We start from the raw sequence: 20,466 nt of genomic DNA, 5'->3' as shown, positions 1-20,466 counted from the left end.
TAAAATAATTATTATTTATCATTCTTATTTTTGTTTATATTATTAGTATATAATATTATAGATGTGTCCAAAATTGTTTTATATTTTTTTGTACTATTCTATTTTAAAAAATTATTTTTAATTATACATCATGAGCTAACATATTTGACCTGAAAGGTTGAACCACTAACCCACCCCTAGATAGGAAGATGGTTTAATTTCCCATTGGTTCTAAGTTGTATATTTGATGTCCATCATTAATAAAAGTATGTCTATTTTATCATATTTATTTTTTAATGACAAATATATAATAATAGAAATGTGTCCAATTTTTTTCCAAATTTCTTTTTTCTATATTTTTTGCATTTTTTATATTTCTAAATTTGCATTATTTACTTGTGACATCATGAAATTATCCATTTGACCCAAATGGTTGAAATACTTACCCACGACCTAGATGGAAAATATGATTTCATTTCTAGGTTTATTTTAAAAATATAAAATTACATTCTATTAATAATTATTGTGTATAGATTTATTAGTGGAATTTAATAATGATAAACAAAAGTATAAATGTTGGATTCAGTGAGAGAGAATGTGATTTATTTAATGACTTAAATGTAAGACTTAATGAGAGGTAATTAAATTTACTTAATGGTATTCTTTTAATTACATTTTCTGCCCTTTCAATGGAGATGAATTAAATTCAAGAGAAGGGGTATTTTAGTAAAGAAATTTTCCAGAAGCCAATACCTCCTAGGGATGGCAATTTTCCCCATTTCCCCGATCTGCCCCGAATGGGGCGGGGATGGGGATGAATTTCCCCCTACGGGGATGGGGATGGGGAAATTTTCATCCCCATTAGCGGGGACAGGGAGAGCAATCCCCGCTCCGCGGGGACCCCGATCCCCGCCCTGTGGGATCCCCACTAATATATATGCATATATGTATATATGCACACATACATCTATATATTAGTATTTTTTAAAATATGGTTGAATATATTTGAATCTTTTTTAATAGGATCATAAATTTTAATTATTTTATTTTTATGTTTTTAAATAAAATAAAAATCAAAAACAAAATGGTTAATATTATAAAAAATCACGGGGAATGGGAATTCTCGCAGGGATGGGGATGGGATGCAGATAACCTTATCCCCTTAATGGGGACGGGGACGGGGATGGAGATGGGGATGGGGAGAGGCTCCCCGTCCCTGCCCCGCCCCGTTGCCATTCCTAATACCTCCTCATTCACACTTTTATAAGTAGTATAAATAGATAGATGTATATTGTTTTTTGAGATTTCCTCAATGAATACAATTCCAACTATTATCAATAAAAAATAATTACTGAAAATGATCAAATCTAGATTTTATTTGAAAAGAATAAATTCAAATTAAATGGTTAATTAAAATCAGACTATGAAGTTTATAGCATAGATGTGTTTCAAAACCAATAAATTATATATATATCACCTATTATTCTTCCTTTATCTGCAAAATCTCATTTAAAATTTTCTTGCACACATGGACCATTTTGGAACCGAGTAATCCATAGTAACAAAAAGGAATTTTGTAACAAATATTCCCAGCATTGTTGAGCAAAATGCTTCCGGCATCAAAAGACTTCTAATTACATATAAAGAATTCATTCGTACTCTCTATACATGCAATGTCCTCAAAAGTATAACCATTCCCATCCCCAAATGCTAGCTGACAAGAAGGGGTGAGTAACCAAAAAGGTCAAGGGAAAAGAGCAAAATAAGCAAGAGAAGAAACTCATTCACAGAGGATGACAATTGACCAGGACCAATCTAGTAAGATAACTCTAATCAAGCATTACAGGAAGCGAAACAGAGCAACTGTGCTTGATCAGCAATTGAAACCATGGCAAATAGACAAGACGATGATGAGAACCAAAGCGACGAAAATACCCAAAACAATAAGCTTTATCTTCATGTTCTCCCACCACATCTTCCTCTTTAATTTGGTTCCTTGCTGCCGGAAATCTTGTGCCTGAAACAATGATAAAAAAATGTATATAGATATCACTCATTGTACAAACAGAAGAAAATATGTACAGGGATGAGAGAAAATATGAGAAAAGGGATGGCATGAAGATCAGAGCTAGGATAAAATCCATAATCCTCATCTGGGAAATGGAAATAATCTCCATATTTTTGTCAGTAGTGTTCACTTAGGCTGAGTTTGGAAAGAATACAAATGCAAATATGTACTGTGCAAATACATACAAAATAATGCAAAATATAAGGTTTTGCACTCTACATATTTGCATTTGTACTCCTTCCAAACTGAGCCTTAGGAATACAATCCAAATGAAACAAAAAATAGGTTCTGGTCAAATTCCAACATTAAACATTTCACCAGCTATCAAGTCACTGTTAATACATGGCAAATGCTTCAACTAACCTGCGACCTGAGGTTCTCTGTTTTGTCCACCAGAAGCTCTATTTTCTCACCTCGGTCAAGAACCTGTACATGATAAGATTCTTAATTAAGCATTCAACACATCCCAAACCATGAAACAGCATTTTTTTTTTCAATTGGAAAAAGCAGTGCAAATTATGTTCCAACTAATCTCTGACTGAAGCATGATAATGATATTTAGCAGCAATGTGGAAAAATCAGGTGAACAGAAGAACTTTTCAGGAGAAAAAGAAAAAATTACAAGAAATTATTTTGACTTGCCTTCTCAATATTTTCCATCATCACTCCCTTAACTTCTGTAACCTGGGCCTTCACTTTTGCTAGCTTACTTATCTCTTCTGGATGATCAACACAGTATTGCATGTGCTGCTTGAGTTTTGGCCTAATGACATTGATGAAGAAGTATTGTCATTTCTATCATATAATCCCTTGATAACAAATATTGTCAAAAGGCTAGAGATAAGCAGAATACCCAAACTCCTTGTTCAGACTTTTGGCTGAAGCAGTAGTACCCTTTCCTCCTCCATATCTCTTGCTGAAATCATCCTTCACTCGTTCAAGAAAGGCAATGGGAATTTGTCTGCCAGCAGACTCAACTGCCACCACACAGTAAGCTGCAGGATCCAAGACAATAAAAATCAGAACTATGCAATGGTCAAGGAAAAATTTATAGTAATCAAATATTAAAATACTGCTCAAATGAGCACTCCTACATCACATCAATAAACAACTAAATTAGTAGAACAAAATAGATACTAAAACTGATAATTCAGCTTCTTATTACTTCAGGACCCCCATCCTCAGGACAAGTCATGACCATTACAGATCTTACGACATTGTTATTAGGCTAAGGAAATGGCTCCTCCCTAAGTTCAAATAAAGATATTTGATAAATGGCTCCTCCCTAAGTTGTCTAAGAGGAACTGACATCCCAAAGTATATAATATACAAGTCCTACTACATTGATAGTTGACTTAAGAAACTGTGTGCATCTGGATCTCCATTCTTTTCTTGCACTTCCATTCAGTCTGTGACAACTGACAAGTATCTCCTTATACAAGTAAAAATACCCATACCTATGAGAAGACACATGTTACACTGAATACAAGTCTAGTAAAAAAGTGTAGGAGTTCCAGACCTTTATCACGCTTCCCAGACCCTACAGGCTACATCTTCAGATTGTTATTATAGATATAACTAGCTCAAAATATTTAAATTCTGAGACAATCTTTGGAAACTGCCATCTCAAATTACAAATACCAATTGAACCTCTGTTTCCAAATGTTGAATTCCAAATCCAGGACGTCCATTGGTCTGACCCATATTTACCTAATTTGTTTGATGACTCATAAATCAGGATTAGATTGTAAATCAGTACTTGTTAGATTTTGGAATGAGAAATGTTTGAAATAAATAAATTAGATTGTAAACCAGGATTATATTAAAGAAACTGCTTGAAATAAGACATCTAACACACTTAGATTCCTATTACATGCATAACTACTCATGTAGATTTTTTTGTGTGAAATACAAAAATATCCCCTGAGGTTTTTGACAATTATAAAAACCTCCCCTGTAGTATTGAAAAAACCTGTAGTTACCTCCTTTTCCTAATGCGTTAGTTTTTCAAAAGTATCCATTTTATCCTTATATCTATCAATTCAGATGGAAATTTATTAAAATACCCCTAAAAGAATTTTTCACTTTTAATTAAAAAATCCTTGAGTTAGATTGAAAAGAATAAAGTAATTTTACTCTATAAAAACTTTAGGTCTAGTGAAGTTTAGAAGGAAAAATCTAGCATTTTGAGTTATATTGAAAGATTCCCTACTAAGCTATAAGAGTAATTTCGTAACTTTGAAGTCTTCATTACTGAAACAAAGATGGACAGGAGATAATTACAGGTTTTTGTGAAACAGGAGAGGTTTTTGGGAAAATGAAACCTCAGAGGAGGTTTTTATGATTGAAAAGCATAGCAAATTAGTTAATCAACTAACACTCCAATAACAATTGAACCAGATTAATATGAACGTAGTAGTGAGTCATGAAGTACAAAACTAACTCAAACTAGCGATAAACTATAACATTTTGTGTCACGAAGATGTAGTTTAAACCAGAAAACTAATCGCCGCTTGATTAAAACGCCTGAATAGCAATTCATATCGAAAAAGATAAACATTTACTGTTCATGACAGAAGCTGCAAGCATTATCCTTCATCGATTACAATTATCCAAAGATGATCAGATGCTTTGGACATCAAAAACTTCTTTCCAGAATGGTCAACAATTCAGACACTTAAGAGCAATATAAGGTGCACTGAAACAGGAAAAAGAAAACTAATAACAATCAATGATTGAAATGTCGATATGCTTGATATGGGGTGTCTGAATTCTTGCGATAATAAGTGAAATATATTATAACTTTTATTAACTTTTGTGTCTACATGCAATCCAAATAAATAAAATATATTTATATTGAACAATTCTAACTAAAATAAAAAGAATAATATTCAAATTTGATATTTTATAAACTGATGAAATAAATAGTACATCCAATCCACATTTATATTTAAAAATGATTTTTAATCTCAACAAAATTATACACTAATTATTAATAATAGAATTATTATTTTATAACTTAAAATTTATAAATTTTCCTTGATAAGTGTCTTAAAATTTTTATATATTTTTATAAATTATTATTTTAGTTTACATTAAATAACAACATATTTATTATTGGGTCATTCGCTAAAGCGCCCTCTATAGTTTCATTGATTTACACAAACCTACCCTTTAGTTTTTGTTTTATTAAAACACCCCTATAATCATTTTACTTAATTGACTTTTCATTAGATAACAGAGGATGGTGGTAGTTTTGACCCTAACATCCATTTGAATAAATTAATGAAAGGAAAATAAAAATGAGAGTACCATTTTTGCCGCTAGTAAGACATGAGCAACCATTCTATTTGGCTCTATTTGGTTGATTTTGTTTTCTATAGAAAGAAGTGTTAAGGGTAATTTTGGAAATAAACAATCATGGGCCCATGTCATTAAACATTTTTCATTTAGTTTAGGTGATCATGTTACTATTTTCAAATGGCAAAACAAACACTTCTTAGTGAAAGTCAAAATAGGTTGCAAACTATAGGGGGTGTTTTAGTAAATGACCATTTATTATTCACAAGAAACAAAAATATTGTTCACAAAATATTTGAGAATATAATATTAAATTGGATATATCAAATACACTAATCAAAATCTATATCAAAAAATGTTTTTATTTCAGAAAAAATTATAGAAATAAAATATTAATAACGGAATAATTATTTTAGTTATTAAAAATTATGAATTTGCATATGATGTATAAGAAAGTGGATTTATATAGTGCATTAACATAGTCGATCCGGTGTAAACCCAAGTTAGATTGAACTGGTTCAAACTGATTGATCACTTAATTTGCATCAATTTAAATACCATAGCTTTCTAGAATAATAACTGAAGGACAAAATACGAAAAGACAAGATATAGGAAGATTCTAGAAAGTGGGAGGTCCAAAACATTATAAATAGGGGCCCATATCCATATAGGATCCATTATTAAGACCTTTATCAAACCCATTATGAAGGAGTAACCCATACTTTCTCTCTCCTCTTTTCCTCTCTCCTGGCAATCACCGACCCCTCCCATTGTCGTTCTCCTCTAGACCTTCGGAGGCTTGACCACCACTACCTTATCACACTTTGCAGGCTTACAAATAATTGAATTTTTTGTAACCCATATTTTAGATGAATTTTTTGTTGATGATAAAAAGTAAAAATAGTATAATAAAAAATAATTGATATAATAATTGCATATATTTTGTGCCTTGGATTTAAATAGAAAAAACAAAATAATGGCCATGTGAATGTATTAATTTGTAAAAATGTATATAACATGTGTATCGGACACTTGATTGATGAATCAATAAAATTATATGAGATTTATGCATCCTGATATATTAATATATCATTAAAATTCACATTTCTTATGTATTTATATATTATTTGTGGATATTTTAACTTTAAATTTAGTGTTATTAATATATCTATGAAATTTGTATGTATTTCCCTAATATATCCAAATATTTCCATATTTTTCATCTATATCCATGCATTTATAAGACATATTCATATTAATATCAACATACAAGTTGTCTAATATAATACCCAATATGTTATAACAACAATAACCAGCTTAATAACAACCATCGTTTGTTCTCCTCATTCGGATGTAAACTTCGTGTGGTGTAACCTCTTCCATGCTTTATATATCAATAACAAATGAGCATAAATGGATAAGTTAATGCATCTTCAACAATCTACGTCTAATTATCTTTACAGGATGTTTTGTTGACTTAGTCCACCAGTCAGAATGTCAGAAAAATAATCCCAATTCCGAAGGCGACGATATTGAAAACGACGTAAACAGAAAAGAGCAATGGATCTAAACCAGATTATTGTAGTCCTCCTTCAGATTAACAATATCAAAGACACCGGGAATGCACATAAACAGTGAATTCAATGAGCTACGTAATAAAAATTATCCAAATCAACCAGAACATGCACCGAATGAACCAAAATCAGACGGAAAAGAGGCCTTCATCAGCAGATGAAAATTTAAATAAGTAAATAAAACAAATACTACATCTAAATCTGGCTTTAAAAAATGTTAACTCCTACGACGAAAGGACAGATCATCAACAAGGAAATATAAAAATCAAGCAAACCAAACATGAATCACACGGGAAACATATCAAAAGGAATAAGGAAAAAAGAAGAAAAAATCTATATGAAAATAAAGAAGAGAACATCCAAATATCATTAGACTTACTGAAACCATTTTCAACGAGATAGTTGAATGTGTGGTTATCGCAGTTGTACGTAAACTTGTTGTTGCTGGCGGGGAGCTTTTGAAGACATTGAGAAGCGACGCTGGTGAAATTCCCTTTGAACTCGGTGTATTCGGCGAGGATCACCGTTCCTCGAGCCACAAAGCTGTAGATCAAAGACTGTTGCCCCATCTCGCAACTCCTAACGCAGCAGGAGTTTCAGAGAGAGAGAGAGAAGGATGTCAGAGACGAAGATAGAGAGAGGAAGAGAGAAAGAGAAAAGAGGGGGATGAGGGGGATGAGGGAGGGAGAGAGATGAAGAGAGACGATCGGAGAAGGACGGGTTGGAGCGAAATGTTCGCCGAGATAGGAGAATTATTTTTATATAGAAAAATGTTTTGTTTAAAATGGATTGGAGCGTGAGGACAAAATGCTCCTTTTCTTCCATTTAGTTCAACAGCAACAATTGCCATTCTTCTTGGCATATAATTACGATAACACCATTCAGATGGTTTATCTATCGCGTGACGTGGCACCTAATCTAAATAATAAGGATTGATTAGAGAATTGCCAAGACTACAGCCAAGATGGCGTGTGGGCCTTCCCTTGCCTCGGAATTCAGATCACCATCCGATTTCATGCAGAACATTAAGTGCGGTGGGTCCCACAAAGTGTTCTTTATGAACGGTGATATGGGTCCTACATGAGAACATTCCTCATTCCTCGTCGAGGGTAACCGGGAACCTTACGACGCTTCACGCTACGTGTGTTTTGATTTTTACTTTCAGCTATGGCTATCGGATCATATCCGAATTCTGCTATTATTTTGTCGGATCCAAATATGGATATGTTATTTATTTATCTATTTATAAGTATGTTATTTGTATTGTATATTGTATTTTTTTGTAAATTTTTTATAAAATATATATAATTAAAATATTATATTTTCTTTTTTTAATAATTTATTATTTCTTTTTTAATTAAATCGGATCGGATCATATTTGGATATCCAATGCCTTTATTGGATTTGAATCCAATTCAATATTTGTGAGATCCAATTGGATTGAATTAGACCTACAGTTCATCATATCAAATTCGGATATACCTTTTTTCGAATCCAATCTGATCCATTTGCATTCCTACTAAGGTTCAAAATATCGATAAGCTGGTAGGGGTATATCGGGCTATATCGGTATTGTTTTTTTTATTTTTTTTCAAAACAGGTTTAGAGGGCCGGTTTAAGGCTCCTCCACCCTCTGAACCAGTCAAAACCCCGATACACCCTCTGTAGGGGCGTATCGGGGAGCTCTCGAAACAATACATGTCGGCCGATACAGGCTAATACGTGTCGATACTTTGAACTTTGATCCCTACTTTCAATGGATCATCATTGGGGTTAATTAGAAAAAGTCAATGGTTTAGATCAAACCTGATTGCTTTGTTCACTTAATCTAATTTTGCCCAACCAATTATTATTCATTTCTATAAATTAGTACGACAATTGTTCATTAGGTTGTGGGACCAATGATAACACCCACACCAGTCTTTTGATATATAGGGCTCACAACCATTCAACCTTTCATGTAGGCCCATGATTTTATCACCTATATGTGGGATGTTATCATTTTATCATTGGTTTCACAGCCCATTACACAACCATCCCATTCATCTAAATTAATAAGGCTACATTTGGAAATAATGCAAATGGAGTATAAGTCCCGGTTCAGGGTAAATTTGCACTTTGATTCACTTCTGACTATGTTTGGTAACATTACATTTATGCATTGACAAATGACAAACCAATGCATATTTACATTGATAATAAGATGTAAAAGTACATCAGTAAAAAATAATTAAATTTGCATTTAAGTGGGCTTTTGATAAAAAAAAAATGCATATGCTTTATTGAAATTCATGTTTGCATCCATTACAGCTAAAAGTCTGTTTGGTAAGAAGGTAAGTTTGTCAGTGCAAAACTAACCCAATTTTGCAATTTATATGAACCATTTTACACTCTACATATTTGCATTCACACTTATTTGCATTGTTTCCAAACGCAGCCTAAAATAAACCCATAATTGAACTTATTATTAATCAGGATAATCCGGTCTAATCCGATTAAACCTTATTATACCTATATCTATAATCACTTCGGCTGCATTTGTTTGAGGTGTAAATTCAAGTTTTACACCATGGAAAAAATGAATCAATTTAATGATCGGTGGAATTTAAAACCGGTTGATTTTGAAAATTTACACCTACTTTATTTGGTTGTCAAGGTATAAATTCGATGAGATGGTGCAGAGGAGGAGAAGACAATCTACAGAGGATGAGGGAAGCAGGGGAAGAAGAAGAAGAAGAAGAAAAAGAAGAGAAAAGGGGCCAACTGGACTACTTTGTTCGACGGTGACAAAAAGAGAAAAAAAGGGGGGGAAGAAGAAGAAGAGAGAAGGAGAAGAAAGAGAGAGAGAGAGAGAGAGAAGGAGAAGAAGAAGAAGAAGAAGAAGAGAGAGGAAGAAAGACCGGCTATTTTACATCGATAATTTTGATGTATATATTACATCGATCGTCGATGTAAATAAAATTCAAAATGAAATTTTACACCGATTTCCGATATAAAATTACATGTTTACCAAACGCCAGTAAAATCGAACCGGGGTGTAAAGTTTACCCCGGTTCGATTTTCCACCCCAAACAAACGTAGCCTTAATTAATATAAATGTTTATATGTTGATAAAAAAGTGTTTTAACCATAATTATTTTATATACTATCAATGAGATTAGAAAAAAATATAACAACAATTACAAAAAAAATAAACAAAAAACAAAAAAACTTGTACATATTTTAAATTACATGGTCTTAATTGGTTTGGAACACAAAAAATGGCCCCGACATAATTATAATGGAAATAAAGAAAACTTGAAATTAGAATCGGAATAAATGATTTGGTTTGACCCGACCCATTTACAGGTCCAATCAAATCAAAGGATAACATTGTCTTCTTCTTTAATTAAACAAAAGTGATAGACTAATTCCTAAATCATAGCCCATTTAATAACATGTCAAACAACACTTTGGTGGGCCCATACAACTAGGGGTGTCAATTGGACTGGATTTGGTCCAATTTGATCCAGTCCAATGTGAGTTCATTACAAATGGATTAGGTCTAATTCAATTCATAAATATTTTGGATCATTTTGGATCCATCCAATTCAATGTTTGGATCATTCAATCTGTTCAAATTTATTTTAATTTAGATTGATTCAACTTAAATTCAGTTCATTAACACCTATATTCTTATTGCATATTAATTAACTATATATTAGCTTAATCCAACCTAACATAATATAAATTTATTATAGACAGATCAGGTCCAATCCAATTTAATAAATATTTTGGATCAAATTGATCCAATTTAATATATCTTGTTGGTGTGTCCAATCCGTCCAAATTGATTTTGAGTCCATTGACACACTTACGTACAACGGCCCACTTACGCGTCGAACAATACTTCTTCTTAGTGGACCCTTTTATTTGATTAATGGACAAGAAGACATGATCAACTACTTTACTTTCCTTTTCTAATGCTGTTTCTCGGATATCATATTTTCTGGCCATCTCCTACTAGATTTTCTCTTCAGTTGCCAGCCGTGTCCTCTGCTCTCTAACCATGTACTTGACTTTTTCTATTCAAATTTGGAAAATAAAAATATTTTCTCTTCGGTTCCTTCTAAATTTTCTCTTAGCTAGGTTGCCAGCCGTGAGGGAATTCAAATAGGGTCTCTAAGGTCAATGGGCCATTATCATATATTTGTCTCATGTTATTTGTTGGTCCTAATCTCCAAGAAGACCTTAGTAGTTTGTTGATGCAATGAAATCAACCTGAGGGAATTCAAGAAATAAAAAAAATCTAATGGAAATTCTCATGGTGCTGAAAATTTACGAAAGATAATGCCCCACACCAATGCAATTTATGACTGTCATAGAATGCCTTGCGCCAATGATAATGTCCCATCCCAATCATAAATGCTAAGTTAGAGATTGAGTGATTGTGGGACATGCAATTTTTGAGTGGTGTTGGGTGTTACTATTGGTTCCACAGCTCACTTTATAGTCATTGTCAATTAGACCTGTTTATGGGTTGGGTAGTCCGATGGCCCGGCTCGGCCCACACTCCGGTTGGGCTTGGTCATGTAATTAGGCTCGTGGGTCTGATCTCGGGCCTAACACAGTAAGTCCAATTGTGTTGTGGGTCGGGCTCGGGATTTGTTAAAAAAACCCGGCCCGGCCTGACTCAACATTATATATTTTATAAAATACATAATATGTATTTTATATATAATATAAAATATATAAATAATATAATATTTATTGAAATATATATATATATATATTTATTTATAATTTAATATATACATTTTTTTTATTTTTTTCTTTATAATTTCTCTCACTCTCTCCCTCTCTATTCAACCACTTCAGCAGTAGTAACAACATGGGATAAATTCCGGGCTCGGGCCCAGGCCCGGGCTTCAGGCTTTTTATGAGGGCCGGGCTCGAGCCCAAGCTGTAGGCCCGATGGTCGGGCCGGGCTCGGGCCTTAGAAAAATCTGTTAATACAGAGTGAAAGCCTGGCCCGGCCCATGAACAAGTCTATTGCCAATGTATTAAAGGTTTTCAGGTTGATGGTTCAATCGTCCGGTTCAAATGGACAGTCTATTCTGACAAAAAATAAAAATAATAATAATTAAAATAGAATAAGCGGCCAAAACCGTTGAATGGGTCGAATGGAACAACTGTTTGACTGTATAGGTCAATGAATCATTAACCAATTCAACAATTTTTTGTCAGGGACCAGGTTTGAGTAAAACAGAACCAATTATCTAAATGGTTCCCAAGCCGAACGGTCTAACCATCCAAGTCAACAGCAGTTCAAAAACACTGATCATTGCATTCAATTAATCCTATCTCGTTTTGCTACACATTAAACCTAATAGCGGTTGAAAGTGTCAACTAACCTGCTAGTAAAATCTCTAATTGGTTGCAGCGGTGACTTGAGATCAAGTCTTGTCTTCACCTGGGTTGGGAGTCCAGGGGTTATAGGGAGGCTACCCTTGTTGTATAGCTCATTTACCAGAAAACATAAAAACCTAATCAGGGGGTAGTGGTAGCAATGATGTAGATTGGCATTCACAATATAGAGATTCCGGCCTTCTATTGGTTTGAACTCATGCTTCTTGAGGTTGTGTTTTGCTGTTTCTACTTGAAATGTTTTTAGGCTTTTAAATGAAATGGTGAGAGAAATGTGCTGACACATTACAAATGAGAGTCACTTCATCTAGAATGATTAGTACCATGGTTGTCTCTATTTGAAACATCAATTTGATATTTCTACAAACAACCTCCTATACATGAATTTTTTAGGTAGAAACAACAATAGTACCAAATTCAACCTTAATTGGAGGAGGGATGTCAAATGACCAATTAAAGGAGCTCGGATCTATGATTTATCGCTGAGCGTGCCAAAAGCTATTAAACATGAAAAGGGGGACTCGAATATATGTTGGATTTAAGTGACTGCCGTGGAGATTTTCAAGGCATGGGTAGAGGTGTAAAATGGGCTGCACTGGGCCGGTACGGCATGGCCCGTGTGTGGCCCATGAAAAATGCAGGCCAGGCCTCCCTCCCTTGGGATATTTTGGAGGGTTGGTCTAACACTGCCCACAACCCAAGCCCGCACAGGCTGGTCCATGGGCTAAGCCTTGAACCAGGCTAGGCCGTGGACTAGGCCAAAGTTATTTATTTAAAAATTTGAAAAAAAGTATAAAATTTTAATTTTATATGAATTTTGATGTATACAATTGTTTATATATACAATAATTAAATAAAATAGTATAATAAAATTAAAAAAAAATTGTTTATGTATACAATTGGCCAGTGTGAGCTATGCTGGCCTGGCCTGCTGACCTGAAACCCCAAGCCCGATACAACCTATTGGCCCATACAATCATGCCCGGCTGCGGCACGGCCTGTAAACCATTGGGCTAGGCAAGGTCAGGTCGGCTCAAAATCGTGCCAGGCCGCAAGCGGCACAACCCGATTTACACTCTAGGCATAGGGGCCATGACTCCCCTCCACCACCCCCTGGATCTACTGGCCATTTTCATCCAACCATACATCAAGAACATCTCTTATAATTTATATCACCAATATTGTGACACATGTCATAAAATTCTATATATAAGGTGATTTCATTAAATTAAAACTTGCCATGTGGTGAAAGGGCGTAGAAATGGCAATGTAGGATTTTTGGCCCCTTATGATGCCTTGGCCATACAAGTCCGGATCTTTTGAAAACAAAAACGGGCAAACACCTTAAGAGTGTAACATGCATCTTATTTCCCACTTGTGGCTGCATGCAAGTGCATCCAGGGAGGGTGTTCGTACCGTTTTTGCTTTTAAGAGCCCATCTCTGATCACACAGTCTTGCAGTGAACTCCCTAAACCGGTTCATGCAACCTCTGACCATCCAAGACTCCAGAAAATGATAGACTATTCATCATCAACGATAACTTATAAGTTAAGCATTCATCATTGAAAATATGGGCATTGAGATGGATTTTTTCAACCATTTATATAGCTTCTTCAAAAGCAGATGAGGTAAACTACTCAACAGAAGATTAAGCCCTCCTAGACCGAATCAATGATGACCATGAGCTCGGTCTTAACAGAAAATTTCCCTACACTAAGGCTGTATTTGGTTTGAAGGAAAAGGTAGGGTAAGGAATGCCTTTTCCTTCAAACCAAACATAACTTAAAATTGTGAGAAAAAATAGAAAAAGGAAAGAAAAGGTAGGCAAACCTTTTCAAACCTAGGTTTTCCTATCTCTCTCTTCCATTCCCTATCTTATCCTTCAAACAATTGTCAAGGAACTCCTCAACCGTGAGCATTTATAGATGCCTGTTTGTAATTTTATTAGACTTGAGCAAATACATAAGACGTTAATATACAAATAGAATTGGTCAAAAACCGAAGGTATGACTTTCCTTCATTTAATTTGACATCGTTGAAATTTCTTGTTAGATATAAGATACGTAAGAAAAGCATGGGAATGCAAATTCAATTGGTAGATATTCATCTGGACCGTTGGTCCAGCAAATTTCCTGGGCCAACCAATAACAACATGCCACGTGGATAAAACTTACGGGATTTAACTGTAGACTTAGCAGGAGCAGTTTCGTCAACCTCTTGAAAAACCCTTACATTGTTTGCCCTTCTATTGATACAAAAAAGAAAGATGTTCCACAGGAATATAGCTGTAATGTGGATGGTGTGGGCCAGGCCACTTGCGGCCCAATTACTGTAGCAAATGGGTCATGTTAGGCACTGTCCAAACGAGTTTACATCTGTGCCCCACAAGGGGGCCACCCCACAACGTCCCACACCACATCTCCGTCGTACATTGGGAACATTTCCCTGTGATCGTATCAGTCTTAATGATGTTATCATTGAGAGATGTTCTCAATATACGGTAGGGATGTGCTGTGGGATACTGTGGGGCGGATCTGAACTCTATCCAAACCCCTGGGCCATGTGCTGGGTTGGGGGTTTTAAGTACTATGGACCGATACAATAAAAGGCATTTAATTTTTTTGTTAATTTAATATTATTCTATGCATTTTCTATTATATTAATATTTAGAAGAAAATATTAAGAGAACAATATAAACAAAAAATAATAAAAATGACTTTGATTTTCTATTAATTAAAAACTATTTCATGAATTTTTCTATTAATTCAATAATATTTTCAAAATGTTATTATTGATGACCAATATGGGTAAAAGAGATTCAGATAACATGAAAATACGACCCAAAAATGTCTTCTTCTTGACCCGATTAGGCGCTACAATGTTTGCACAAAAGAATGAATACAACGACATCTCAAGGTCAATAACAGAGCCCTCACCAGATTTCAATGTAATAGAAAAAGTTAATCATCGCTTTTTGGTTTTTTAATAGAATGTTTTGAACACCAGTTAAAATTATATTTTTAAAAATTAATTTCAGTAATTAATTATTAGTAATTCTTCTCCGATAAATATCAATAACTAACTATCTAAGTAATTATTTAAAGTTTTTAGTAAATATCAGTGATTATTAATCTTTTCATTAATTATTGATATTCTGAGCAATTATAGATATCAATAAATTTTTTGAAAATTAATGTTTTAAGTGTTGAAATTAACTGAAAATTGGTATTTACTGAAAAAAATCCAAAATTAATGAAATTGTATTTAGTTTTCAAAAATTAATAAAAATATCAATGACTAATTATTATTGAAAATATCAAATTTACAAAAATGGCAAAAATAAATTGATATTTATTGATAAGATATCAAACAAAATTATGAAAAATATCAGAATAAATTGATATTAATTTATTGAAACTAATATCCAAACAAAATGATATTTTTTATTTTAATATTCCAAAATTACTAAAAAATATCAATAATTAATTATTTCTGAAAATAATATCAAAGTAAATTGATATTTATTGAACCTAATATCAAAATAAAATGATTTTTTTTTCAATTTAATTTTCCTAAATTACTGAAAATTTCAAATATAAATTGATATTTATTGAACTTAATTTTGCAATAAATAATTAATAAAAATTTTCATCAAATATCTGAAAGTATCAATAAATAATGCTTTAGTAAATATTGATTCTTAATTGGCTAACTAATTATTTTTCAGTAATTATTGAAAATTTTCAGTAAATATCAGTAATTATTAATTTTTCATTAAGTAAGTATTTCGAAACTAATATCAAAATAGAATGATATTTTTCTAAAATAACTGAAAATGTCAAATATAAATTGGTATAATTACTAAAAAATAATTATTCAATAATATCTGAAAATATCAATTATCTTATTGGAATTAATTTTAAGAAATTAGTGAAAATATGAATAACTAATCATCATTGAAATTAATTTTCCAAATTACTAAAATTGAAATTAATCTTCCCAAATTACTGAATTTGAAATTAATTTTCAAAAAATAATTAAATTATTGCTTAATAAAAATATCAAAGAAACCAATTATTGAGAAATTATTGTTTTAATGAAAGTTTAATTACTAACAAATTAATAAAATTGATTGAGAAAATATTGGAAAATCAATTAAAACCAGATATTAGATTCAAACCTGACCCGATGGCACAGATTTGGTCACCTTATTGACCCGAATATCTGTTACATACTTACATCCCATTGAACCCATTAAAACTTTATTTAACCATTAAAAACCGATTAAACTCTAAAATAAAGGATTGAAGGATTAAAACAAAGCATACCTGAAACAACGATTAAAGCTGGTACAATTTACAAACAGCTGATGAGCGCTCAAGTGGATGTGGTATGTCTCAAAAAATGTGCAATAGAGCAAGTAATACTATTCAAAAGAATTAAACTGAGGCACTTGGTAGGATTTCTCTAAACAGGGGCGTAAATCTCAAAACAAGGGCATTCAATAGTGGGTCTGGGAAGAAGAATGTGAGAATATTATTCTTTGGGAACCAAAGTGGTACTATGCCCAAAGTATAGGGTACTAATCAGGAATTTTCTCTTTAAATTATTTTTGGGAAATTAATTAATTAATTAATTTTGTAACTTTACAATAACTAATATTATTCTTGACAATAAATGTGAATTATTTATAATATCAAAAGATATTCCACATAATTATCAAAAGATACTGAAATTTATCAATTATTTTTGAAAATTATAGTTAATAATTACCAATAATTATTCGGAACTAACTATTCAATAACTACTAAGGGTCTTTTTGGTTCACGATCGGAATCAGAATCGGAATCGGAATGGGAATCCCTTCGAATCAGAATCGGAATAGTCTATTCCCCCTACCTGTGTGGTTCAGACAGGAATCGGATTCGAATTCCGATTGATGCTGCTTGGTTCATGAAGAGACTGGAATTGGAATCAACCATTATTTCCAATTTTGCCCCTAATAAAAATAAAAAATCAGAAAATGCATGAAAATACCAACAAATGCAGAAATTGCAGAAATTTTGTAGGAAAATGCAGAAATTACAATAGTTTTGCAGAAAATTCAGAAAACGTATGAAAATACTCAAATTTTGCAGAAATTGCAAAAAAAAATGTAGAAATTTTGCAGGAAAAATGCAGACATTACAACAATTTTGCAGAAAATTCAGAAAATGCATGAAAATACTAGAAATTTTGTAGGAAATTGCAAGAAAATAAAAAATTGCAGGAATTACAATAATTTTGCAAAAACAATCAGAAAAATTAATGAAAATATCAGGAATTTTGTAGAAATTGCAAAAGTTGCAGGAAAATGCAGAAATTACAACAATTTTGTAGAAAATTATAGAAATTACCGAAATTTTGCAGGAAATTGCAGAAAAATGCATGAAAATACCTGCAATTTTGTAGAAATTGCAAGAAAATCAGAAAATTACAAAAATTTCAATAATTTTGCAGAAAATTTCAGAAAATGCATGAACATATCAGGAATTTTGTAGAAATTGCAAAAGCTACAAGAAAATGCAGAAATTACAACAATTTTGCAGAAAATTATAGAAATTACAGAAATATTGCAGTAAATTGCAAAAAAAATGCATAAAAATACCTGAAATGCTGCAAAAAATGCAAGAAAATAAGAAAAATGCAGAAATTACAATAATTTTGCAGAAACATTCGGAAAAATGCATGAAAATATCAGGAATTTTGCTGTAAATTGCTTGAAAATACCTGAAATTTTGCAAAAATTGCAAGAAAATCATAAAGATGCAGAAATTACAATAATTTTGCAGAAATTTTCAGAAAAATGCATAAGTATATCAGGAATTTTGCAGAAAACACAAAAATTGCATGAAAATGCAGAAATTACCTGAAAATTATAGAAATTACAGAAAATATCATTTACGTTGTAGAAAAATGCAGAAATTACAATAATTTTGCAGAAAAGTATAGAAATTATAGAAAATTTGCAGGAAATTGCAGAAAAATGCATGAAAATACCTGAAATTTTGCAGAAATTGCAGACAATTGGAAGAAAATCAGAAAAATGCAGTAATTACAATAATTTTGCAAAAAAAATGCATGAAAATGCTAGAACCTTGTTACCTTTGCCAACCTATCAAACCACTTTCTAAACTTTTTAATCCTCTTCTGAAACCTAAGTACAAGGAAAAAAAACAAAGTTGGACAATAAGACAAAATGAACAATGGCAAGCTATAAGAACAAAAAATAGAACAAACTCTTAGAAAATTCTACATAAGAAGGGAATTTCCCAATAAAGTATATTCAAAAAACTTTGTTCTAGGAATTCAAGAGTGTTATACCTAATATGTTCTGGATTATAACATGATCAAAATTCTACTATAGATGTTCTCTCTTTTATAAGCTTTGTTGTGGAATGATAGAACGAATTCAAAGTATTGAGACATCATATGGGTTTTTATTGTTGTTTTCTTTTTGTTGGACTAATCATGTAGATTGGCTATTTATTTACTTCATTATTAATCCATTAGCTCAAAGTTCTTTTTCTCTTCTGTATTCGAGTCATTTAACCTCAAAATTAATAAATATTGCTAATAAAGCATCTAAAGTCATCCATCCCAAATAGATTGTTTATAACTAAAGCATACAAAATGACTACTTTTTCTATAATTTAGATAGAATTATGATATCCTCTTTTCTTAAAAGAACAACAAGTATATAACTGAAAATCCTTTCTTTTGTCATATTTCTCTCTGTATGTTTAGCCCCCCTTTCTAAAAAAAGAAGATTCTTCATTCCTCCTTTGAATCATTTGAAAAAGAGATCCCTCAAGGTTGCCATTGCAAAATCTGAGGCTAGAAACAGATTCAATCCAATAAAAACCTCCAAATGCAAAAGGGGGTTGTATCTGAGATAGAGATCTCTAGTGTTCTTGCTTCATTAATTGCATTATGTGTTATTTCAAATAAATATTGCTTCCCAAGTCCCAACCATGGGTGGCATTAGTTGAGTATTTGTGAAATTGCACCTCTTGTTTGGCCTTCCAAATTAATCTAGTCTCAAGCTGCAACTCTTCTTGCAAATAAACTCTAATCACTTGAATGTGGTCTTTTGTTTCTTTATATTATCTCTAAGCTACACTAAGAGGGTTGCAACTTAAGCAACAAAGTAGAGCTATTATGGGCTATTTTATTAATAAAACATACCCTTCTTCCCTATTCTTGGTACTTTGCTGCAATGCATGCGCATTTACCAATATTCCCTATATTTTATGATCATGACCTAAACTAGAGAACATTATAATCCCTCTTAGTTCTACAGTTCATAAGCTAAATGTTGGCAAAAAATTATAGGATGAAAGAAAAGCTAGTGGCAAGCTTCTTGCCTTTAGCTGGCTAGCTACCATGTATCAATGCCTTGAACACTCACCACCAAGTTGGATGCCCCACAGCCACAGCGTTCAAAGCATTAATGGTAGTAGGCTAGAAGCTAAAGCCAAGAATTTTTTACCTTCAGTGGTTAGGTTTAATATGCCCACATCTCTAGCAATGCGGATACTTGCGAGAGCAGCTAGAACCTTTGCTTTTATAGAATTAGTGGTTCCAATAGGACAACCGAAAACCCAACAGATAGTGCCATCTCTTCCTCTTATCACTCCAATCCCAGCTTCACCAGGTTCTACAGCACTTCCATCAAAATTAACACAATCAACCCCTTCTCTTGTACTTAGGCCTCTTAGGAGGGTGAGATGCATGGGGGAGGAGATTAAAAGGTTTGTTCCTGTTAAGATCACTAGCAGAGATACCTTTAAAAGTTTCAGAGTTGTTTCCCCACAAATTACAACTAAGTTATGTGAGAGATCAATTCCTCCTGAGATTTGGCCTTATTGTTAAAGATGCAATTGTCTCTCATCCCAAACACCCCACCTCACCACATGAACAACAGTGCCAATATTACCTCTACTGCTTGGGCTTTTGCCTTGCCACTGCCAAAGGAACTCCACAATGTTTCTTGGTAGCAGCCCTACTTTAACCTATAAGATTAAGAAAGTCGAACAAGATTTTTCTTGTTTCCCGCTAGTGGAGAAGGTGATCAGCTGATTCCCCATCACAGAAGC

General features: G+C 32.8%; 1 protein-coding gene across 1 annotated transcript; it reads right to left on the bottom strand.

Moving 5' to 3' along the window:
- Window positions 1-1,590: 1,590 nt before the first annotated feature.
- On the bottom strand, window positions 1,591-7,593 carry LOC104585834 (putative vesicle-associated membrane protein 726). The gene is made up of 5 exons (XM_010242839.3): window positions 7,301-7,593; window positions 2,901-3,042; window positions 2,690-2,810; window positions 2,411-2,473; window positions 1,591-1,996 (listed from the first exon to the last, which is right to left on the bottom strand). The coding sequence occupies exons 1-5, from the start codon at window positions 7,488-7,490 to the stop codon at window positions 1,853-1,855; spliced, it is 660 nt and encodes a 219-aa protein (XP_010241141.1). The 5' UTR covers window positions 7,491-7,593; the 3' UTR covers window positions 1,591-1,852.
- Window positions 7,594-20,466: the final 12,873 nt, after the last annotated feature.

Source organism: Nelumbo nucifera, chromosome 1 (assembly GCF_055504915.1).
Source record: "Nelumbo nucifera cultivar China Antique chromosome 1, China Antique-T2T, whole genome shotgun sequence".
Lineage (NCBI taxonomy): Eukaryota > Viridiplantae > Streptophyta > Magnoliopsida > Proteales > Nelumbonaceae > Nelumbo > Nelumbo nucifera.
Note: the sequence above shows the minus strand (reverse complement) of the source record. Positions and strands in the feature narration are given on the sequence as shown.